Source organism: Centruroides vittatus, unplaced genomic scaffold (genome assembly GCF_030686945.1).
Source record: "Centruroides vittatus isolate TY-2023 unplaced genomic scaffold, ASM3068694v2 scaffold_3046, whole genome shotgun sequence".
In the NCBI taxonomy this organism is placed as follows: domain Eukaryota; kingdom Metazoa; phylum Arthropoda; class Arachnida; order Scorpiones; family Buthidae; genus Centruroides; species Centruroides vittatus.
In genome coordinates, this window is record NW_027122699.1 from 1,528,956 (window position 1) to 1,555,247 (window position 26,292).

At 30.9% G+C, this 26,292-nt stretch overlaps 1 protein-coding gene across 1 annotated transcript in view; it reads left to right on the forward strand.

Moving 5' to 3' along the window:
• The window catches only part of LOC136988107 (eukaryotic initiation factor 4A-III), a 38,776-nt gene that overhangs the window by 8,942 nt on the left and 3,542 nt on the right, over positions 1 to 26,292 (forward strand). Inside the window, exons 3-9 of the mRNA XM_067285928.1 lie at positions 42 to 171; positions 6,379 to 6,511; positions 15,510 to 15,590; positions 16,635 to 16,776; positions 16,852 to 16,990; positions 22,453 to 22,568; positions 22,645 to 22,752. Of these exons, the coding sequence (XP_067142029.1) occupies positions 42 to 171; positions 6,379 to 6,511; positions 15,510 to 15,590; positions 16,635 to 16,776; positions 16,852 to 16,990; positions 22,453 to 22,568; positions 22,645 to 22,752 (849 nt within the window). The remainder of the gene's footprint in view (positions 1 to 41; positions 172 to 6,378; positions 6,512 to 15,509; positions 15,591 to 16,634; positions 16,777 to 16,851; positions 16,991 to 22,452; positions 22,569 to 22,644; positions 22,753 to 26,292) is intronic.

Below are 26,292 nucleotides of genomic sequence, written 5' to 3' on the forward strand. Positions count from 1 at the left end.
ACTGTTTGACAAAATTTAATTAATATGTTTTGATATTTTAGGGCACAGTCTGGAACCGGTAAAACTGCTACTTTTTCAATTGGTGTTTTGCAAACTATTGACACCCAAGTCAGAGAAACGCAGGCTTTAATTTTGTCTCCAACCAGAGAATTAGCCACACAAGTACAAAAGGTAAATTATTATTGCAAGAGTAGTTTGAAATTAGAAGTGCTTAGTGTTTATCCGATTCAAATAGAAATTTAAAGGCTTTTTTCTCGCTGAAAATCTTTATTGAGAGAGAGATACAATTTTATTGACCAAGTATTGCATTGTCGATAGAACTATCTCTTAATTTATCTTGTTAAAAATTGGAATTGTTACTACTATCTTATCAATAATATGACTATTTAAAAGCAAATTTGGTATTAAAAAAATTCTTGATTCTTTTTTGAGATTTATTGTAAGAAAATTCTCTGAAGTATCAGATGAATGATGATCGTTAGAAATGCTAATTTGATATAATTAACTGCTAAGTAATGTTAATGGTGTGAATAATGCTTGATGTGAATATAATTGAGGAAAAATTTATATAATTTTCTTTTAGTATATTAATGTAATGGATGTTTTTGTAATTAACTTGTAAAAAATTTTCTTCTTTCTCTTTTTAATGTTTAAAATTTATCTATTATAAACTATTTTGATGACGGCTATTTTATTTTCACTTATAATTTTTATCGTAAAAAAAGTTGGTTGCCTTGTAGATCATTGAGTAAGAAGTTTGATATTATTTTATTAACTTTACTTTAGTTTTTCAATTTTTAAGTAATTTTAAAATATATGTGAGAGTTTTTCCCCATAATTGTTATAGCATTTTCACTGCATGAATGAATTTCCTGCAGCTGCATAACATTGTCAGTAATAATGAAAAAATGTTTTTGTCATTTATTTCTAACTATAAAATGTTTATTTTGCAAAATTTTTAAACAGTGATGATTTTTGTTTATTGTCAATACATTTTTCTGAGTATTACAAATCCAATGTTTTACCTGCTGGTATGACACAGTAATTGTGTTATGCGGGTCACCTCGACTTACAAACGACTTGTACATAAGGATGAGTTGCTATAAAGCCAATTTTTATTGTAGCTTTATTATTATGTACTGTATTATTGTGTTTAAGATATTTTAGTGTATTTGAATGCTATTTGTAAGTGTTTTTTATGCATAGAAGGCTAAAATATAAACATTTAATATAAATATAATATAAATACAAACATTTGACTAAATTGATGGTAAATACTAATCATATACATCAGTGTTTCTCAAACTTTTTGGTTTGCGACCCCCTTTGCATTTAAAAATTTCAAAGGACCCCCGAAGAATGAGTGTGTGTATAAAAACATTCTGGAGGTAGTGGGTCAATTTAAATTCAGAAGCAGTTAATTTCTGTTGTTTAATTAATCTATCCCATGTTGAAATTTCTCTCCGTTGCGTGTCGCTTTGCGTTGAATTTTTGTCAAAGTTAAGATTAATGAAATTTAAAAAAAAAAATTATTTCTTTATTTTTCACAAACAAAATAAATATTTTGAAAAATGTAAAAACAAAAAAAAATTATATTTTGGAAAATAACGTAGTCTCAAAACGTTCCAATTCAGCACAACACAGTCCTCAGAAAAACAAGCAAAACTTACCACTCACGATGGGAAAAAGTCTTGTTCAAATACTGGCGTGTCCTTAAAGACCCTTTCATGGTACCCTTCCAGTGCTGCCAGCTAAAAACACATATCAACTAAAATAATATTGGAGTATCCCAAGACAACCAAATATTGCAGAGCCACATCACTAGCAGAAATTCGAATTTGCCGACTGAAACGCATTCAGTTGATCGGTTTTCGGATAATCGACGCTCTACTGTATTTCTACAGACGCAACGCTGCTTGCAAACACCATTCCAAATGACAACATTGTTCTATCATAGTTTAGGCAGAGAGTGGCACTCGGGGCACCCAATAGTGTGCAAATTTATGAATATTATATTTAGGCTTGTATTTAAATATTTATACTGTTTTTATTATTTATATGCGCAATTTATTTAAGTAAAAATTATTTTATAACTACATCTCTAATTTTCTTTCTTTCTGATATTTTCTATTTTAATTTACAGCAAATTACAGTAAAGTATGGTAAACATTTGTGGAAAACCTCATTAGAAAATTGTATTTTTCAGTAAAATAATATATACAGACTACATGGATAAAATTAAAATAAAATTACTACAAGCTCTTAGAAATATGACTGTATTTATAGTCATATTTCTGATATATATATTATATATTATGTTAGAAGAAATGATTTTATTTTCAGTGTATGAATACAACTTACAAAATTGTCTATAATATCATCTACTACAGGGGTTACCAATTTGTGTTCTGCAGAATTGTAGGAATTTGCCAGTAAAATTTGGGGTTCCACAATAAAATTTGTCGAGTCTAGTGATGTATGAATGGGCCAATTCAGGTTTGAGATGTGAGACGTAATTGTTCTAGTCTCGGATTGAGTCTTCTTATGATGTCCTATACAAGTGCTAGAGTTACCAGGTGTACTGTACCAGTTAATAATGCAGTTGTTTTAATCGAAGAAAACACAATAATTTCAAAAGAAACATCAAAAGTGATTTATTAAAAGTAATGTCTATTGCTAGCTACACATTTTCCCCATCTTTCAGGTAATTTGTGGATACTGTCCCAATAGAACTTTTTTGTTTTGAAGCAAACCGTTCAGAGACCCATTTTTCCACTTCTTCATATGTTTTGAAGTGCTAATCAGAAAGTGCATGTGCTGTTGATCGGAACAAGTGGAAATAAGGAGGAGCAAGGTCTTTCCATGTATCTTTAACTGGTTTTGAAGTTTGTGATGGTGCATTATCATGAAGCAAAATTACTTTGCCACGTCTTTGGGCCCATTCTGGTCGTTTTACGATCAAAGTATGGTTCTGGTTGATTGTTTGTTGTCAGTAATTGATCAGTATTAACGGTTTCACCTGGTATATTATGAAAGTTAATACCATTCATAATATACCACACATCACCCACCAAACACAAAACATTTTTTTCTTTCTGAAGTGATTTGGCCTTGCAGTTGTTGATGGTTGACCTGGATCACCCCTTGATTTTGTGCGTTTAGGATTCCCGAAATAAATCCACTTCTCATTGCCAATCACAATTTGATGCAAAAATGACTTACTTTCGTGTCATTGAAGCAACATTTTACTGACTACTTTTTGGTTTTCTGTTTGTCTTTTGTTCAGTTGATGTGGCACCCATTTTCCTTTTTTTAAAATCTTTTTCATTGCTTGTAAACAACCAGAAATTGTTTGAGCAACGTTTAATCTTTCAGAGGCAGAGGCATTTTTTACCGGATGCTTATCCTCTTGTATTTAAAAACATAAGTATTTTATCTGGCTCATTTGAATCGTTCTTGTATATTGTCGGGAGTAAAGATTAATAGCAATAGGAAAAGCAAATCTTTTGAATTGAATTCCAGATTAAAATTCCAAAATTACATGGGAGCCTGATGTAAGTTTTAATCCATTCCCACATGAAAACAGATGATTATTTGAAAATCAAAATTCAGAAAAACTCATAAGTGTAATCGACGGAGAGTGGATTTGACTGTTAAGAATTGGAAGAAAGGTATTCGATTGTGTAACTTTACATGAACAAATTATGTTTTTCGATTTTAAAAGATTTTTCCTTAAAGTTTAAAATCCCAGTAATTTTTGTGGGACAATTTTAATTGTCCCACAAAAATTACTTCTACATTTAATCACAAGTTCTTACGTTTAATCACAAGTAAAATATCAAATGCATGTAAATGCATTTGATATTTTACTTGTGATTAAACGAAATAAAATTAGAATTGTATTAATAAATCTAATTTTCTTTATCTTGATCTTTAAAGTCGCACCTCATCCTATATGTGAGCTCGTCTTATATGTGAGTAAATACAGTATATTAAATCAGTTGAATTTTACCAATTGATATTAAACATAAAATGACTTTGTAAAAATCCATAATATTAATATTTAAAACTTCATATCACTAGCATAAAGTAGTATTCTAACATTACTAATACTTTAAATTTAAAAATATATAATAGTCAACTTGCTTTAACACAAATTGCTAGGGAAACAGTTGTTACTTCACTTTATCAAAAATTCATATTAAGAATTTTCAGGTTCAAGGTCATATAATTTAGGGAGTTAAGGTTTAATTAATAGGCAATCGAAAAATCTCTAAATCGTAATATTTTGAATTAATTTACTAAATAAAGTCAAATTTATTTATGCAAACAAATTAATGTTCTAAATAATTTTGAAATTGAACAAAATGAGAGGGAGAAAATATTCACCATTGAAGTGTGGAGGGGTATATCAGAGTGGTTAAACAAAACAAAGCTAAAAGAAATCTGTGATGTTTTTTTTTTCTGTTGAAGATTATTTGAAAAAGTTGAAAACATTTTTCGACAGAAAAACATTAAAAAAGGAGCTGAATTTGGTAAAAAGTAGCAGAACCTGGCATCATTATATGCACTTCCAGATGTGAAAACAGGCTTGTGTTTACATGGGACCATATCCACTTAAAGGTGTCGGCATCCTTAAACTTTTACCCCTATTTTTTTAGTACAGTAGAAATGGTCTGCTAAAACCAAATGCTTGAATTGCTCTGCAATCACAGGTGTAACTCATCTTTGCTTACTAGGAGAAGAAAATTATTCTACTCAAAATAGAACATTTATTATAGTACCACTTTCAACTGTTTGTGTCAAAGTGTAAAAAGCAACCATTATTGGAAATACAGTTATTTCTTGGGGGTTGTGAAGGTAATTTATAGTTTAGTTAAATGGATCCTAGTAAAAATTTTGTTACTATTGCACAAAAATTAATATTGTGGCAATGGCATTTTGCTGGGGCAACAACAAAATTTCTTTTATTGTGTTTGTTTTAAGGTGAGTCGGCTGTAATTATTTGTTAATATAGAAAATAAAATGGATTTAGTTTACGAAAAATTCCAGACTTAACGGGAAGGTAATCATGAGAAGAGCTAATTAAATAATACTGTATGATGCTCTATTATATATGATTCAAACTAGTAAGATTCAAATCTCTTAAACCCCAATTTATGTAATTTATTTAAAAGCAACTTATGAGAAACAGTAGCAAAAGCTTTCTTTATATCTAAGTAGTTAATATTTGATTCCAGTCTTGAAACAATTTAATGTTATTTCTGTATTTTTTTTAAAACAAAAATTGAATTTCAACTTTGTGCACAAATTTAAACTGTGATATTACTTCAATTAAAAAATACATGTTAGTTCAGTTCTTTAAAATATTCAGTTAATCAGAGATTAACAAAGGAATATATTAATATGTATCAAAGTGAAAAAATTGATATATGAGGGGAGTCCAATGTCAAAGGTACAGGCCAAAATTACACTAACATTTATAATTAAAGAAAATATTTAATACATTCCACAAAAACTACATACTTTTGTTTATTTCTCGACATAATCGCCATGAACGTTGAGACATTTATTCCAGCGTGACACTAGTTTGAACATCCCTTCACGGTACTGTCACTTGTTAAGATGCTCGAAGTAGTCCAGAACAGTGTCTTCCAATTCTCCTGATCCACAAAGTGTTTCGCTGCCAAAAATTTCTTTAAAGGTGTGAATAAATGAAAATCCAAGGGGGCTAAATCTGGACTATACTCCACACATTAAATCAAACCAAACTGTAGTTAGCACAGCAGAAGTCCTGCAACATCCTCCATATAGTCCAGATTTAGCCCCCTCAGATTTTCATTTATTCGGACCTTTAAAGAAATTTTTGGTGGAGAAATGCTTAGCAGATCAGGAGGAATTGGAAGACATCGTTCTGCACTACTTTGAGCAACTTGACAAGCAACAGCATTGTGAAGAGATGTTCAAACTAGTGTCATGCTGGGATAAATGTCTCTATGTTCATGGCGATCATGTCGAGAAATATACAAAAGTATGTAGTTTTTGTGGAATGTATTAAATATTTTCTTTAACTATAAATGTTAGTGTAATTTTGGCCTGTACTTTTAATATTGGACTCTCCTCATGTATACTTTCTTAAAACATTTTTAGTTTTTGAGGATAAATTGTATCAATAGATGTAAGAATGATTTTACTTAAAATTATATATCTAGCTTATTTACATTCCTAATTTATAAAACATAAAAACTAAAATGAAGTAAAATTTAAAAATGATCAGAAATACAGAAAATGTGTGGCTTGCATAAAGCATTGATATTGTGTGACATTATAAAAGATTAAATATTCTGTTAATTAAATGATTGTATTAAATAATTTCAGGTTATTTTGGCATTGGGTGATTACATGAGTGTCCAGTGTCATGCCTGTATTGGCGGGACTAACCTCGGAGAAGATATTCGTAAACTGGACTACGGACAGCATGTCGTATCTGGAACACCGGGAAGAGTTTTTGGTAAGGTCTAAAAAAGATTTTTTTAAAATATATAACTTAGTATAATGTAAACATGTAATATGTATTTTTTTGTAAAAAGGGCTGGTGGAAATTACAATTTCATAAAGTAAATATTGCAGTACATTATATACGTGGTACGATCCAAAAGTTTGGGGAATGCGGTAATCTACGACAATAAAAGCATGTATTTGAAGTTACAGCGTATGAAATGGATTCTACCAAACCACCTCTACGTGTTCGGGTTAATTTCATCCATGTCATGTGATTAAACCGCGAGCGCTGCTGTTTTTTTCCGGAGATAGTTACCTTTGTCCTGCGACGTAATCAAAGTGGCGTTTCAAGAACAACCTCCAACATTAAATTTTGTCAGCGTTTAGGTAAAACACCTATGGAGATTTTAAAATTGCTAAGAAAGGTGTACGGTGAAAGGTCGCGGTGAAGTCGAAATGTTGGAGGTTGTTCTTGAAACTCCACTTTGATTACGTCGCAGGACAAAGGTAACTATCTCTGGAAAAAAACAGCAGCGCTCGCAGTTTAATCACATGACATGGGTGAAATTAACCTGAACACGTAGAGGTGGTTTGGTAGAATCCATTTCATACGCTGTAACTTCAAATACATGCTTTTGTTGTCGTAGATTACTGCATTCCCCAAACTTTTGGATCGTACCACGTATTATTGTGAACTAAGGACTTATCATATTAATAGAACTATTATACTGGTGTGCTGATTTTTGCAAAGGAGGAATTCTTATTCAGAAAAAACAAATTTTTTTATTTTTCACCTGCTGTTTTCCCTGTAGACACAATACTCATGATATTTGTGTTTCAGACTACTAGGTCCCTCTTCAGCAGGTTTACCACAAGAATATGGTAAAAAACAAGATGTATAATATTTTAAAAATTACAATACTTTATCTTGTTTTTTACCACATTCTTGTGGTAAACCTGCTGAAGAGGGACCTAGTAGTCTGAAACACAAATATCATGAATTGTGTGTACAGGGGAAAACAGCAGGTGAAAAATAAAAAAACTTGTTTTTTCTGAATAAGAATTCCTCGTTTGCAAAAATCAGCACACCAGTATAATAGTCCTATTAATTTAAGTCAGGTCACAATAATATAATAAAAAATGTAATATATAAATTAGTATAGTTTAAGCCAAATGATTACCATGTCATGCTACATTACCACTACTAATAACTATTAAATCCCAAGTAATCTGGCACTAGAGGTATGCTTTAGGCACCATCTCTTATTAAATTTATAATTATAATTAATATTTATTAGTGTTTTTCTCATTTCCCGATCTTTTGCTTGTCCCGGGATTCCAGGATAAAAGTGAACTGTTTCCCGGGATAGAATTAATTATTTTTAAGATATACAAAGTATCTTGAAATCAAATGATATAATTATTTTTTTATTTTTTAATCAAATCAAATAACTTTATTCATAACAGGTGTTAGCCTGTTACAAAGGGTGTTTAAATGATTATATAATGAAAAGATTTAATACATAATATAATCAGACAAAAAATTTCAGTTTATAACAATTATCTTTTTATCTATTATTATTAACATAAAACTTTAGTTCCTTATTGATATTCATGTTAATAATGTACTAATCTTAATATGTTACAAAGAATTTTTGTGTATAATTATATAAATTATAAATAGTTGTATTTTTACCATGTGAAAGAAAAGATAGATGGAATTTTCATTGGCAGCAAGGCCCAAAACACTGAGATTGTATCTTTCTCATATATCTTGGGCCTCTCTACATATACAGAACATATGCAATTTAGTGTGTCACTACATCTTTGACAAAGACCCTTGAGAAATCATATATAACATTATTCATTATAAGTGTCTCCTTATTCAGCCTTAGTTGAACAAAATTTTTTTAACATTAAATGGTAAGTTTGTATGCATATATCCGTTAATACAAGGATATTTTAAAGTTAAGTTATACCAAACTGGGCTTTTATGATTTTGAAGATCACTAATGTCTTGGGCCAGAGAAATTTCCAAAGCATTTTGAATTAATTGAGCAAATCACGTGTTTCAGATTTCATCATAAATGGATCTATCGAAAAACTAAAACTGTTAAAAATGTGTGTTAGTTGGTTTACCCAGTTTTTTCTCAGCATATCAATGAACAATTCTTTATATAATTAGTGAGGATTTACCAGCTATATTATTATCTCTTATTCGAATAAGAAATTTACTATATCTTTTAACAAAAAAGGACCTAATTGGAATCTGTTCAACTCTAAATGGAGAGCACTTCCTGGAATGTTATATTCAAGTGAGAACATTTTACGAATAAATTTGTTCTGTATTATATCTAATTTATGATAATTAGATAAACTCCAAATCGGTGAAGCGTAACTGATGGCGTTCCTAATTCTAGAATTGAATGGTTTGATGTTCTTTAGTTTCATCTTAGAGAGTAATTTCATTACATTATTAATCAACATATTATAGTACTTTATTTTTAAAATAATTTAATACATTCTGCAACCTCCAGAATCATATTAATAATGCTGTGTAAGATTTATATTAGAATTACCTTTGAATTACATAAAAATTTTCACAAATAGAAAACAATTTATTAAAGTTTGCTGGAAACTGCATACAATGACAACAACAAAAAAAATGCTTTGAATTGAATTGAAAATTTAAAAGAAAAAAAGAACTTTGATTAAACTTCTAACTTAAAAAGTAATTTTCATTTTTAAATAAAACATGTTATAAAAATTTACAATAATATTTTGTATTAAGATTTTAAAAAGCAAAGATGGTCAATACTCCAATCACTCAATCAGGTTCATATTTAACTAATGAAAAGTCCTGCTACCAAGAATGCCCTTTCCAATTCAATTCACATGGGTGGAATCATCTTTAATGCATTTAAGAGAAGGCAGATGATGTTTTTTTTCACCTGTAGCCTGGAAGATTTCTAGTTCATTTTCGAGATTGTAGTACTTCTTTTGCTCTTTAGTATTCTTGATTTGTCTACCTCGGCTGCTTTAATAGAAACATCAAGCTTATAGCCCAATAATTCGGCAGTTCGTTTGTCTTTTAATAATCAGGTTTATGAAGAAAAACTTCATACTTGCAGACTTCGTACTCATTTGTATCCTTGTCCAATTTGCACAACCTGGTGTTATGCAGTTATTGAAGCTACTGGACATGGTTAAAAATTAAGACAGCATAAGCACAATTATTCCAGATATTACAGGTTCTGACAAGTAAAGAATTTTTAGAGTCCTGCCACAAATAAGCTACATATTGATTATTGACAATGTGACATGCCATAACGAGCAAAAATTTAAACTAATAAGTAGGTTTAAAATTAATAAATACAAATGTATTTTGACAGTTTGAGTTAATTAAACTTTCTATTTGCAAAATTTCCTCAACCTTAACACAAAATAAGAAAAAAGTGAACTTTTAAGAAATTTGCGGGATTTCCTGGGTTAAAAAAACAACCGGGATCCCGGGATGTATTGTTTGAGAAACCCTAATATTTATTAAATAATTTAGAAAATTCTGAAAGAAAAGGACTTGAACTCACAACTGTCATTTACCTTGTGGACACATTGACTTTTTTGCTCTAGCTGGATCTCTGCTTCTAAAATAAACAAAATAGAGAAAAATGCATTGGTATTTCTCTTTTTTCAATACATATATTAAATAACTTTTGCCAATATTTTTGGAGATATTTTTGCTTAAATTCTTAGCATAAATGGAAGTCATCAAAGATTGGCAACATAGGTTTTTTGAGAATAAGACTACTTTTACATTACATTGTTACTCTGCTTAATTTCCATATATGGGTATATGAAAAAGTAATACTGGTATGATATCTTCTGAGTTGTTAACATAAATAATTTTTTTTTCCAATTGAGGCTTTCTTCTCAGAATTACTTCAGTTTACTCAATCTGCTCTTTCATATTTTTACACTGTAACAATGTGAATGCCTTGTATCTGTGTTAATGTAGAATAGAGCATCAGTGCATACTGTGTATCTATACAAAAATCTGTGACAGAATTTTATTACTTATTACTCTCTTATTACTGTGCCAATGTTAAAATGCCCTTTATCTGAAATGACAATTTTATTTTTTAAATATTACGCACTAAAGAAAGTAGAGCTAATAGTTATTACACAATTTTGCCAAATAATATACCGTGAAAAGTGATTTTGATTAAAAATTTCCAGATAGATAATATATCACGTTTTATCATAAAATGATAATCTAAAGAAATAGTATGGTGGCTTTTTTTACTTCTAGCTGTTTATATATAACATGGCGATCTGGCAAAAAAATGACACCCCAGATTTCTACATTTTTTGACTGGGGACCTTGAAATGTTGAGAAATGCAAAAAAAATTTGGGGTTTTTTTTTTGTATGGAGGTTAGTGTGTGTGGGGCTTGATTTTGTTCACTCTCTTTGAAACTTAATAACTCCAGAAGTTTTGACAAAAAGCATGAAAGTTTGGCAGTTTATTAAGGGAATTTATGCTATTAAATTATGGCGGTTGAAAGTCGAGGGGTGGGGGAGATAAAGGGATCGTGTGTATCTCCAGTAGGATTGGATTTAATGATGATTTTTCTCGTTATTAACATTTACAATTTTTTATAAAGTATTCCTATCCTCAAAATTATTCTTTTTGCCATTTTATAATAATTAAAAAATAAAAAGTTTTTAATAATAAAAATAACATAACAGATGGTGCCACACACGCAGTTTTAAATGTTGCTAGCAAAGTTAAGCAACTTGTTACTAGATTTTTAAAGAAAGAGAGAGAGAATATTTGGGCAAGCATAGTGTTTAGAAAGTTAACCTGTGAGTAAATTAGAGCATAATTTCTTATGTTATGCTACTATCTACTTATGCAGGAAAAGCAATATGAACAATACTCGTACCATCCGATAGTTTTATTATTTGTCGGGTGGATAAGGGAAATTCATCACATCGTATTATGTAAAATCCTAACAGATTTTAAAAGACAGTTATGATGATTCTGATATGTTATAATAAATGTTTTGATTGGCTAAAAGGCTTCATTAATGTAGACAAATTTCAATGAGTCATATTATTGAAAATATGCCATTTTGTAATGGTTTTAATAAAAAGCAGGCTGCCTATTGTAGGAAGATAAAGCTTACTGTAAACTGCAAAACTGTACATTTTATTTGGCATTGTTAATTCTATCAAATTTTTGGTAGATCTAAAATGTATTTTAGACCATAGAGATGACGGAAGGAGTGGAACCACTCGAGTTTGAGGGGAAGGGACAGAATAGGCCTAATACCATACTATTGAATGATGATGATAATGGATTTATTTCATTAATAGTTACACTTGATTCAAAGAGAATAGAAATAATGGTGTTCTTTAACACTAGTCACAAGTTTTATGAACATAGGCTAGAATGTTTAATTAGAGAAAAACAGGTTCACAAGTATAAGATTATATTACATTTTTTAGAATGAATACTAATTAGCATGCAGCACACAAAGTTGTTGACATTTTTACCCAGTATGGATGTAACTTTGTTGTGAAATACAGTCACAAGAAAAACTTGATTGTTTTAATAATAGTCATGACTATTATTTGAATGACTTCAGTATAGACAGTACACTGTTTACTAGAGTAATTATTAAACTTCATACAGTCATTGGCACATTGCCAGTGTTATACTGTACATGTATCTGCATGTGGCCAAAGCAGGTTGACAAATCAGAGAGAATTTATTCACAAAATGATATGAATACTGTAAGGTTTTTTTCTTGACATGGTGCATTCTTAGAAGAGAGGTAACATCTCTCTTATTGTGTGACTTTGCAGGTTTTTAAACTTTCATTTGTTTCCTTTCCACTAATGTGTTAAATCAAATACAGTAGACTCTTGTTAACTTAAAGTGAAAGGGACAGAGAAATTTTTTAACCCTTTCCCTGCTGTTTGCCACGCCCCCTTATTTTGTAAAACGGCCAAGGTCAAAATAGGTAAATCAGGCAATATTACTTTAAAAATTCACCAAAAATTAAATTATTATTTGATTCATATGAAAAAAATCACATATATTCATCAATATAGTTAGTTTTAAATACGACATTTTTCAATAAAGTTCGTTTGAAATATTTATGAGAAAAAAAAAATAATATATGATAATTGACATTCAAACTTAAAAATTTGTTACTTTTTGTCAAAATTAACATTGTCTGGTTACTTTATTCTTATTGTCACTGAGCCAGAATGACGTAGAATATTGTTCTGTACAATTTGATATTACATTTATGCACGTACGTTTATTTGTTGTGAAATTATCGCACATTATATCAAACATTTGTTTGAAATCTGAACTTTATTCTGCTTTCATCTAACATAATTAACTAATATACTTTATTCATTTCATATCAAACAAGACTATATATTTTTGTAATAAACATATGATTACCAATAGCAATAGATGTAACATTTGCTAATATTTTAGATTTAAAAAAAAATTAAAAATTAAAATTTAAAAAAAATATATAAAATATCAGAACTGAAGGTCATAACTTAAATATTTACGATATATTAACATATTATAGCTGAATAAACTTATTATAGCATAAATCAACTTATTATAGTAATATTATTGCATGAATATGCAAAAAATAAAATAATAAGTTATCAGAAAATGAAAAATTAAGAAAAAATAACCGATAATTAAAATTTTTTAAGTCGATAAAACACCACCTGGACAAAAATATGTAGAATGAACGATAAACAAGACGATGCCGTCAAGTGCTGACATCTGTTGTCGATAAATTTTATAAAAATCGATTGTTAACAGGGTAACGATCAATCGGTACCCTGGCCGTTTTGCTAAACGAATAGGGTAACGATAGATCGGTACCCTGGCCGGGAAAGGGTTAAGTTGATGAATTTTGAGTTATGGAAACTATAGTGAAACCTCAATGCATCATTTTTAGGAGAATGGAAAACAAAAATAATAATTCTAGAAAACCATTAATTAAAAAATTTTACTTAACTATAACTTTATTATTTAAAATACTAATTCTTGCTGAAGAAATCTGACATTTGTAAGAAATTACCAAAATAAGCAAAAATCCAACGAAAAAGGACAAACACTAATAAAACTAATGTTTTCAACTGACTTTGTTGGCCATTGTTGGGTTTACGACAAAATTAATGACAAATATAAAATAGAATTTTAAAAGTTTGATCTAAAAAGAATGTTTATTTGATTGGATGTTACTGCTTGCATATCATGGAATCCACCATGTTACTGCAAAAATCTGTTCATCTGCACTTCTGTTCATGTGATATGATGTCCATTTCTTTATAATTTATAGCCAAGGCATTTTTACTGGTCTTGTAAATTTCAATTCTTTCCAAGTGTTTAAGTTGTACTTTGTTCCAGGTGTGATGTGCTCTGTCTGGGTGGACTTGCATCTGATGGTCAGTAGCATGCATTTCTAAAGCTATTGTGGAAAAATCCTTCTTAATAGATTTCTGTGGCTCTTATTCAAAGATTGAAGTTGATTTCTATAATATTTGTCACACCCATATTGTATTGAGACGTACTTGATGTAATTTAGTATCCTCCTATCAACTGTGTTGGATAAATGCATCCAATGCAATTGACACTGCACTTCAGTATTGAAAGTCTACCATACACGTTTGTCATTGTATCAGTATTTAATTTTCTCAAATATCTTTGTATATTTTTGAACTATTTAGTTTGAGTAATTATAAGCTATTAATGTTTTCATAGAATTGTACAAAATAGCATTATATTTTTGATAAGTATTCTATATACAGTATTTAAAATTAAACAAGAACTTGCTCTTCATTCATTTTAAATCTTTGCTTGCATTTTTTAAAGTTTCATTGAAATTGTATTGGGAACATCTGTAATTTATTGATTTCAACATTGTCTGGAATCAAAATTTTATTATCTTATTTAAAAAACTGTCTTTTTAATTTTCACAAAATTTCCTTTATGTGATTTCTATCTTAGCCATTTCAATTTTGATCAATACATGTAATTATTTTTTCTACATTAGATTTTTATACTGGCAATTCCACTATCATGATTTTTAACTTTATTGCAACATTACTTCTACTGAATAAACAATGTAGCTTTTGTAACTTAAAACACTTAAATGCCATGTTAGAGGTATTAAAATATAATAAAAATAAATATAATTATTTATTATAAGAAATTGAATTTCATTAAGATCAAGCCTTTTATCTCAAATGTTTTGAATGTTGAGTGATTTCTAAATTTTATATTTATATATAAAATTTAGAATTTAGTATTTATATATTTATAATGAAAATTTTCTTTGTGTAGTTAAAGATCACTATTGAAAATGTAGAATGATGATAATTTATTCCACAATGCTTCCTAATTTTGAGAGAGACTTTACCAAAATTGTATTCTGTGTTATGTTGATATCAAATGTGATGCTCATCATATATGTGATACTTTTAGCAGAGAATGCATAGTCGCATGTTACTTCTTTCAATTTTAATTTTGTAGGTCTAGTGCAATTCCAAAAGAGGGTTTAACCTCTTAAGATTAAAATGTACCAGAAAATCACTAAGTTACTTATTAGATGCTGCTCTACCATTTTATATTGTCTCTGACACATGGTCAGGAATTACTTGATCTCCAAATTATTTGTAGTCAAAGAAAGATATGATTGTATTGTGATTTAGCATTTCACTTTACTAATGTGGAAGAAATGGGCTACTATATATTAATATTTAGACAAATTCTTAATTAAGTGATTGTACTGTACATTATATTGTTGGCCTGTTACTTTATCAATTTTTGTCAAACAGAAGAAATTAATTTCTAGTTATCCTATTTGTATGACTGATAAATTGAATTATTAAGTATATGGTTTACTTTTACTATTTTGCAGCAACAGTGATGATAATTCTCAAGGAATTCTTTACTTTTTTCAGATATGATAAGAAGAAGAAATTTAAGAACCCGTTCCATAAAGATGCTAGTGTTGGATGAAGCGGACGAAATGCTGAACAAGGGTAATTATTTAATTTCACATACTGGGACTTATGCACGTACACATCATGGTAGACTCAATTTATGTTGATTGACCAAGATATAACAACCAATAGAGAAGGTCCCAACAGATCTACCATAAGCATAATGATATTTTACTGTAGACATATAATGACGCTGTAAATGATAGGAATCCCGTTAGAATGATATTTCAAAGATAGAATTGAGGTACTAGCTAGAAGCAGCATATCTTGCTTTTATTGCATATTTTATTATTAAAGTTTAAAACACAGTACTGTATATAACTGTTTTATAAGCTTTAATAATTTTATTGCTATCTAAATATTATATGTACATTATATATTTTGTGTGTATGTTAGCCTAAAATGTTGATAATGTAGTGTTAAAGTTATAAAACTTGCTGTTGCTGTACAGTGCATTTGTTTATTTACTTTTGTGTTTCAATGTGGAGGCTGACTGTATCTGGTAATAAAAAGTATTTTTCATAGTAACTTTTTATTTATTTTTTTATTGTAGTATCAAAAATAAAACCATTTCTGATTAGAATAATAATTTTGAAGCATATAAAATAGAAATATGATTTCTAAATGGCATTTAAAAATTTATGTAATGAAAATCCCATTCGGCGGAAAAAATCAATTTCCCATGATATATTTTAAATTGCTCGAGCATTTAACCATTAATAATGTTTATATCGTTGGGCTTATATTCAAAATAGATTAATGTGTACGTAGATAGAAATTTTAATGAATTTTATAATATTACTATTACTCTGATTGTTGTCGTCGTGAGGCAGAAATCCATCTGAGAACATCTCCATTCAATTCATTTTGAAACGCAACAGTTTTAAACATCTGTTTCACTTTTTGTTGTAACATTTCAATTTGTTGAAATATTGAATTATTTTCACCAACATCAATTTTATAAAATGAATTTTTTCAATCATTTATAACTCAAAACTCTTTTTGATTTTAGGATATTACAACAAATTTAACAAAAAATAGTCAGACTAAATATGGATTAATTCAAATATCTTATTATTCTAGGTTTTAAGGAACAGATATACGACGTGTACAGATATCTTCCGCCCTGCACTCAAGTCGTGCTGATATCGGCCACCCTGCCCCACGAAATACTAGAGATGACGAGCAAATTTATGACCGACCCAATTCGCATTCTGGTCAAACGGTATTGGTTTTCATTCTTGTCGACTTGTCCATATTTACAATAGTAAATATAATAAAAGTATTTGAATTATTTCAGTGACGAATTGACGCTAGAAGGAATCAAGCAGTTCTTCGTTGCCGTGGAAAGAGAAGAGTGGAAATTTGATACCCTGTGTGATCTCTACGATACGCTAACGATAACTCAAGCGGTTATATTTTGTAATACCAAACGAAAGGTAAGGTCAAACCAAAATTTAGTACTTAGTATTTATACTTAGTAAAGTAAGATGATTTAGTATCAAGAAAGTTTTCAGTTTCAGTTCTTGCTATCAAAATAAGTTCCAGTGGTAAACATTCATAGAAATGAAAAAATTTTGATTAAAACAACCAAGTTTATCTCAAAAACGATTCCAATTTACTCAATTACATTTAAGCTACATTGTTTTTGTAAAAATGTCATTTTTGATATTGATTTTAAAAACGAAAATGTCTCAGTTGGAACTGACATATATATATATATAATTTTTTTTTTGTATTAAGTTTTTTGTTTAAAAATCGTCTAAAATTAAAGGGAAAAAAACTGCATTTAAAAACTTTACATACACCCAGTGGTGATATTCGGCGGGTTCGCACAGGTTCGGCCGAACCCATTGTTAAAATTTTCAGTTTTCTGAACCTTGTTAAACACACGGAACATTTTTCAGTGGGTTTGTTTTTTTAAAAAAATATATTAAAATATGCGTATTATACTCTGTAACACTACTAAACTAGAGCCTTATACCCTGTTTGTACCAAGCATTTCAATCTAGATTGTGAGCCAGGTCAGGGAGTATGTCTTGGCGCGATCTCTCTCGACCGTTTCAATCGAGGTTTAATTGCAATCGATTCAAGAGAGTTCTTGAAAGTAGATCCAGTGATGAGAGAGATCCCAGAATGTCATGCCCAGATGGCTGTCGAACACGTGTCGGGCTATGGACAGTGAAAGAAAAAGTATAATGTATCTTGGGAGATGATGACGTGTGTATTTCGAGAAGCGCGATTTTGCGGTAAAGATTACCCTGCCTGAAAAAGAAGAAAAAAAAAAAAGGTCAACAGCCCTAAAATATTATCGTTACCTGCCCTTCACCCATGGCTCGTTACGTTCCAAGTACGCCACTGATTGTTAGATATACGGTTGCAAGAAAAGGTGTTGTATTTATTTCTATTCAAAACTTCCATTTCATTTGTCAGTGATTGTCAGGGAAAAATTTTCTGCTAGCGAACCCCTTGTTAAATATTTCGAATATCACCACTGCATACACCAGTTGACTCTTTTAAAGTTGTAAGCAATAAAAAAGGTTTTCCCCCTATAATGTCATATTGTTCTGAATTTCACAAATGATTCAGTTAAAAATTAAGAGATTTTAAAATACTGTAAATTACAGTGATACCTCGGTTTTCGTTGATAATTCGTCCGAAAACAGTCAACGAAATCCAAAACCGAGGCAATTATTTCCATATGAATCAATGTAAATCCAATTAATTTGTTGTAGACAGTCCAAAATACACACCAATAACACATTTTATGGAGAATTTATATAGTGTTAAATACTAAAAGCAATAAGAAATTAATATAAAAAACTAATATAAAGGAAAGCAATGGAATTGTTTGGCTAGATGCACGGGGTAATGTCTTGTCTTGTAGAGGTTAGTTGGACATGAGCTTCTAGTCTATATCGCCCCGTGGTAAAGTGTGATGTAATTGTCATGTAATAGTAATTGTATGCATTTATGATGGTCATATCGCAGGGAACAATGCCTTCCGGGAAGTCTGTTTAAGGGTAACTGGCCCCTATTCAGGCGTTACAGATGTGGAGAAAACCCGGAAAACTCCACGTGATCAGCCCGTCCTGGCGAAGCGTGAACCCACGACCAAGCTCCCAGTGTTCAGGGAATGGAAATGTTGGCCAATGGTGGGTCATCATGGGGTAATGTTCACAGAACAAGAAATAACACCACACTGAGCCAAAAAATGCATGGGTTGCCCTTTGTTTTTGCAAAATTAGCAGAGAGGTGACTTGGGCACACCGACGAAAACTGAGACAAATTTTTCGTGAAAAAAATCTACGATAACCAAAGTCAACGAAAATCGAGGTATTACTGTATAGTTCAAAAATGCATAGATTGTAGATTGAATAAATGCAAATGATGTGTACAAATGTTTTTAAAAGCATTTATTATTGGCAGTTAAGATTCTGTTGTGCCACTTATGACCTTTATTTACACTTTTTGGCATAGAAGCAATAAGATTATAATGTGTCTATTGAAATTGCTTTCCATACTTTGAATCTATCTTTGGAATTTTTTTGGGTGTGTGCTTGTATTTTGAGTCCTCTTTTGTAATATGCATCACGATCATTCTGTTAGCAATAGGACTATGCCAGCTGCATGTTATTGTTGCTAAACTGCCACATTGCTTTGTGGAATTTGGGACAAGGTGTGTTGACTTAATGAAAATAATAATCTGGGATTTCTTTGTTAAATAAATTTTAAGACTGATATTGATGACTTTCTGGCATGTATCCGTTTGGCTCTTATGTGTGAATGGTTCTCCAAATCTCGAGACAGCTGTATGATCCCGGGGCAAGGTGCTACCTTGTGAGTGTAATACATTTTGAATTGTATATTTGTCCTGGTCGACATCAAATATACCAAAATCTGGGTTACTCCTGAAAGAGCTGCAATGCAACAATGTTACTATACAGAGATGGCCAATTGTTTAGGATCATTAACAATTATTTTCAAAACCATGTTGTGTGGAATCTAAAATCAAACAAATGAAACTAAAATTCAGGAAAAATATTAACTTTGTTTTCATTTGATAAAATTATAACCTTTATTTCATAAACAAAACATTACTTTTACTCAAGCAATGGATTATATGCAATAAGTTCAATTTGTCCCTGGACAAATGTTTAGGACCAATAACAAAATTTAGGGGGGAAAACTAATATTTTGTTGGATAACCAAAATTTTTTATCACAGATAAGCAATGGCGGGGCATGGAGTCTATCAATCATTGCAAACGCTCAGCATGGGGGATGTTTTTCCAAGCTTCTTGAATTGCCACAAATAGCTTGTTTCTATTCTGGTATTTTTTTTGTTTCAAAGCAGATTTTACATCACCCCATAACATTTCAATAGAGTTTAAGTCTAGTGATTGGGCTGGCCATTGCATTACCCTAAGATGGTTGTCCTGAAACCATTTTTCGACAAGTTTATTGGTGTGCTTTGGATCATTGTCTTGTTGGAAAAGCCACTTCAGAGGCAAATTGTCATCAGCAAATGGCAGCATTAAGTCTTCCAGAATTTGTTTATATTGAAATTGGTCCATTATCCCGTTTGAGGTGAATGGGTCCAATTCCATACGAAGAAAAACATCCCCATGCCATTGCATTTCCATCTCCAAACTTTAGAGTGGGTTGAATACAATTAGGACAAAATTCCTCAGCTTTTTGTCATCTTATGTATTTGTGACCATCACTCCCAAACAGATTTATCTTCATTTCATCCGACCACAGCACACTCCACCAGTTTTGACTTGTCTAAGTCGTGTTCACGAGCAAACTTCAGATGAGCTTATCTATTTTTCAGTGATATGAGTGGCTTCTTCCTTACAACTCACCTAAATAGATTAAATTCATTTAATCGATGCCTAATGGTACAGGTACTAAGTTCATACATCCTATGTTTTATCATTTTAAATTTGACATCAGTTGATGTTAGTGTGCGATTTTTTTTTTTTTTTTCCCCTGCTATTCTGTGAATTCTGTGATCTGTGCATTTAGTGATTTTTCTTGGTCTTCCAAGTTTAGGCTGATTCAAGAGAGACAGTTTCTTTCCATAACTTTGTTCTTTCCACTGCATGATGTTTTGCTACATCCCAATGTTGTTGCAATTTTGGCATAGCTGATATTTTTACTACGAAGACTTACAATTTTTTGATGAAGTTCAGGACTCAAATTCTTCCCCTGCCATCCTGAAGCAGAAAATATATATTACTTTAATTACATTTTAATGTTTTGATATGTTTTAGTAAGTTTCTGGAATGTACTTACTTTGTTTGTAGGATTTATTGTGACTGGTCTAAACTAATGACCAGATGTATGTGGGTGTATTGCTAAACAACTTGTAATTTTTCTGCAACAAATTATGCAAATTACTTCATGTTCTACAAATGTCTTATACAAATACAAACAATTGATTTTTGCATAATTGTTTATTTATTTCTAGTTTTTTTTGTATTTAATCAGTGATTTTTGCCACAATCTTGTTTGGTCCTAAACAATTGGCCACCACTGTATCTATACTTAGGATATCTTTTAAGAATGTACCAAAACTTTATAGCTGAACATACGCAATCTTGAGCAGCAGTCACCAACCTTTCTGACCTCAGTCTACTAAACTCATAATTTTGAATCTGCAGACCACTATCATCAATTTTTTAAACAATGCAAACATCTACAAAATAATAATCATAAAAGTTTCATTTTACTTTATTAATATGAAATTCACTTGTTTAATTATAACAAATTAGTGTGAAGTTTGTTGCTGTTTGTTTGAAACAAGTTTATGGATTTTTAGCTCTTTTTCTTGAAGGATGACAATCACACTTGCAACAGTATTTATTGTTGATTATTTACTGATAAGTCATTTTGTGTTTGGGGTTTTTTTTATTCAAATCTGAAACCAATGAATGAGAAAAAGTGACTGAGCATTTTGCATTTCTTTTGTAATACTTCACATAACCTTGAGTTGATCGATGTCCAAATTTCTCCATGGACCACCGGTTGGCGACCGCTTATCTAGAGCATAGTAGATGAGGTGAGCTACATTGGGAATTGGATGCATCCAACTACATAACCATGGCCCAGTCAGCAACTATCCAGTTTGTATTTTTGTGGTCTTCTGGAGATTGGTACAATTTTTGGTGTACTTTCAACTCTTTAGGCAGCTGGTGGGTGTCGTTCTTACTGTTTGTGTGAAACAGTAATCTTGTAGTCACATAACAGATCAACAGAAAGAGATCTTTAGAGGTTTTCGTGCAGTCTCATAAAGTCACTCTCGCTATAATTTGGTCTTTGCTTGAAGTTATAATCTTCTTTTGCCCACTTTTAAATTTATTTTTGAAATATTTCCTGCCTCTCAGTATCTTTTTAATGCTTACCCTGCAATATTGAAAGTTTCATGTGTTTGAGATTATGGAATTAGACATTTCTTGTGAATGCAAATGCAAATCAACCCACACGCTGCTTCTGATTATTTCCAAACCGTGGGTATTATTTTTTATTTTACAATAATATAACTATAACCTTTGCACTTGTACCACAACACATCTTATGGTACATTGTCAAGCATGTTAGTTACGACACTCACCAAATTTTCTCGTTTCACTTCATTTCTACCTTCTATCTTCTTTCTTTATAATTTCTTTGTTAAATTATGTTAATGAAGTGTAATGGACATACCATTATTGCCCATGTGTCCAACCTTGCATCTTCTAAGGGGTGTCTAATACATCTGTCCAAGGCTGCATATAATTTGCCTAACTGATTCAGAGTAAAAATTTAATTTCATGTTATATACATTAAATTTTATAATTTGTTAAAACCAATTTCTTTGTCTGCTATCATTAATCTTTTTCACCTGCGTATTTTAGGTGGATTGGCTGACAGAGAAGATGAGAGAGGCAAATTTTACCGTGTCTTCGATGCATGGAGACATGCCCCAAAAAGAGAGAGACGCCATCATGAAAGAATTCAGATCCGGTCAAAGGTAAATAAAGTTTTGGATTTCTGCGTACTTTGGTTTTGATACAAATTTAGAATTGTATAAATTTTTCCTCCTCCAGCCGTGTTCTGATAACTACAGATGTTTGGGCCAGAGGCATCGATGTCCAACAGGTCTCTCTGGTGATAAACTATGATCTTCCAAACAATCGAGAATTATACATTCACAGGTAATTCAGCAAATTTTCATTTATTGTTTTGTTTATCGTAATTTAATCAAACATCTGGAATTAAAAACAACAGTTGCAGTTAATGTCTTTGGTGTTTACTGCTTGTGACTTTATGGTAATTATAAATTTTGCAGATACATTTTTCATTTATATTCTCTTTGAATTATAGAAATTTGTCACTTTGCATTTCCAAAATTAACAAAAGGATTTTGAAATTCCATATTATAATTTTAGAATTTTTGAGGAATCAAAAATTATTGTGTAAATTTTAGACATGCCAATCCGTTAGGAAATAACATATTGAAATTCCCAAAAGGTTTTGGTTTGGAAGACCCATTCTTGAAAATTAAGTGCATATTAAGGATATATACAGTATGGATTGGCATCTATATTCAACACTGCTAACTTTTTCTTAAAAGTTGTGGCTATGATTAAATATAAATAAAATGAGCTAAAAGACTTCACGAGGTAACAAGATTGCCAACAATTGCAATGTAGACAATCCAAGTTAATGTGCGCTAAGCATTAATTAAAATATCTATAACCACGAGGTAGATAATAGTAGAGCTTATCACACTAATGATAATGGGCACAAACACTTAAGAATCAAAGTAAAAACATTTAATAAAACAAAAACGGGGTGTACAATAACATGATTACAAAAGTATAGAAACCGAAAAATCCAAAATGCGTTTCGGACTGTTTTCAATAGAAAATACTCCCTCGTCAGTTGGTTAACAAAAGGTTTTAGTATACTTAAGAATTATACTTAAAAATTATACAAGGTGAAAGAATAAATTTAAAATTAAACTAAAAATATGCCTAAAGCTATACAATAAAGATGAAAATGTCGCCATGATAGTATGAGCATCGATATTTAGATATCTAGATCCCAATCGAGATGTGTAAGGTAACACACCTCCTTTGTAACTGCTCCCTGCATCTAGTAGTAATGTCTGAACTAGCAACTCTGTTGTCTTAGTTTAAATTATGTACATACCAAAAATAATAACTTTATAACAGTTCATAACTGTAACCAATAATCTGGCTAATTCATAACTGTTTTGTATCAGCATCCTGTTTGTCAAGTTACCATGCAACGTTAAGAAGAAATATTACTCCTGTCTACATTGATATTGTTTACTGCTCATACTATCAGGGTGACATTTTCATCTTTATTGTATAGCTTTAGGTATAGTTTTAGTTTAATTTTAAATTTATTCTTTCACCTTGTATAATTTTTAAGTATAATTCTTAAGTATACTAAAACCTTTTGTTAACCAAATGACGAGGGAGTATTTTCTATTGAAAATAGTCCGAAACGCATTTTGGATTTTTCGGTTTCTATACTTTTGTAATCATCTTATTGTACACCCCGTTTTTGTTTTATTAAATGTTTTTACTTTGATTCTTGAATGTTTGTGCCCATTATTATTGGTGTGATAAGCCCTACTATTATCTACCTCATGGTTATAGATATTTTAATTAATTTAATTACTTAGGGCTAAAAGCATTTTCTGTAATAATTGTGCTAAGCATGTTGCCACCCTCCCTCTGCCTTTTCTGCAGCTGTGGGAATTTCAAATGCCGCTTGTAATTTTATCCGAATTAAAAGAGAGAGAAAAAATTAATGGCAAATCCATTTTATCTTCACCGTTTTAAACTAAAAATGTAATTGCCAGATTAGAATGGAAGCTACATTTTGCCTGATCGCTCTCCAAATTTACCTGCCAAGACCAGTAAGGAAATAGTTCTAGTTTAATTTTCTTCCAAAATGAATTAAGATAGCAAAAGAACCTAAAAATCTTTACACAGTACTTCAGGAATAAAACTTGATCGTATATATTGTTGTCACGTTGATATAGTACAGAATTGACAATTATAACTGGCGTTTCAACTAATTATCTCGCCATCCTGTAATAATATGCTTTTAGGACAAAACTTGTAAAGTTACTGAGTAATGGCAAATTGTACGTCGTAAAAAGAGACCCAATCTAAAATGAGACACAATCAGCAATGTATTCTTTGTCCATACACGTGAGTTGTCAGTGGAATTTGATTTGAATATTTTTGAAACAATAATTCACAGATAAACTAAATTATTTATTGGTAGACAGTGATATATTTATTTTCAAAATTGATTTTCAAAAATCTTTCGTCGATGGTTATTAAAATATCCAAGTTCGTATGTAGCATATATTACAGTATATGTAATTGGTAAATGGCATCAAATGGCACATTGGTGAATCGCATTGTACAAAAATGTGTTCAGATATTTGTCGAGTTTGTCGGCTCGGCAACCGATGTGCATCGCACTTGTCGGATCGTGGATATGGTGAACTCCGACGAAGCAATATGGTCATCTCCACTGTTATATTTAGCAGCTTTATAAAATAATCATAAAAATTAAATAAGATGGTTAGCACGTAATATTATTTAATCCCATACGTTGTAATTTAATGTAAGATTATTTGATGATTATTTTAAAATTTTTTAATATGTCTAATTGAAATGTATAGGCTGTCACTAGTAGTAAGTAGAAGACCATGCTTGAAAATGGAGTACAAAACATTGTTTTTTATAGAGAGACGTTCTTTTAGGCTTCATCATAGCAACAGTAGCAGCTAATGAATACATTTCATTATCATCATCATTTTTTCTATTCATCTGTATTAATCCAAAGTTATTTTGACAAAATGAGTGTGCAAATGGCAGTATAGTGCCGTTTGCTTCCTCCATCTTGTTAGGTTGCCAGTCATTTCGGTAAAAGCTTGTTAAACCGTTCGCCGACGTGTTGGTTATGGCCGAGAGCAATGCATACTGGAATGTACTCGTTGTTTCACAAAAGTCAGAGTCACCGAATATCTTTGGGATGACGATATACAGTTTCACAAGGGCATTTAATACTTAGTGCCAAAATGTTTCCTGTATCTATGTTGTTGTGTCTTGGCCATCTTAAAGGCACTAGTCTTGGATTTGCCTTGGGAATGTTCAATGGGAAGGGAATTGTGTGTGACATGATTTTAGATAAGAATTTCACGAGTCATCCATTAGTGAAATCTCTCTAACCCATTTTGTGCTAGTAATGATTTTTGAAATTAAATATTTGAGTTAGGAAAAATGTTTTAATATGAATGTTTTGTTGTTACAGCTGAATTTTTTTATTAACTGATAAGGTTTCACACACTACATGAAGCCCAATTGACAAAACTCGTTGGAGTATGTCTGCCGTGATCTTTGAGCGGGCCTCGAGGATTCTAAACCCAAGGTGGTGTGTTGTGAATTTTGCACTGATATACAGTACTATGTATACTTAGGGTGATCACATAGGTAAAAAAACCAAGAGGTGTTGGATCCAGCAAACTGGGTGACCCCTCAATGGATTCTTGCCGACCCCAGAACCAAGGTTAGATAGCCAATCTAACCTTGCTTGCATGGCTTCCCTGTAATGAGGGGCACCATTTTACTGAAAAAAGTGAAAACTAGACATCTTCGTTTAACACGGATGGGAAGACTTTGTCCTGTGGTAGGTGCAGATAC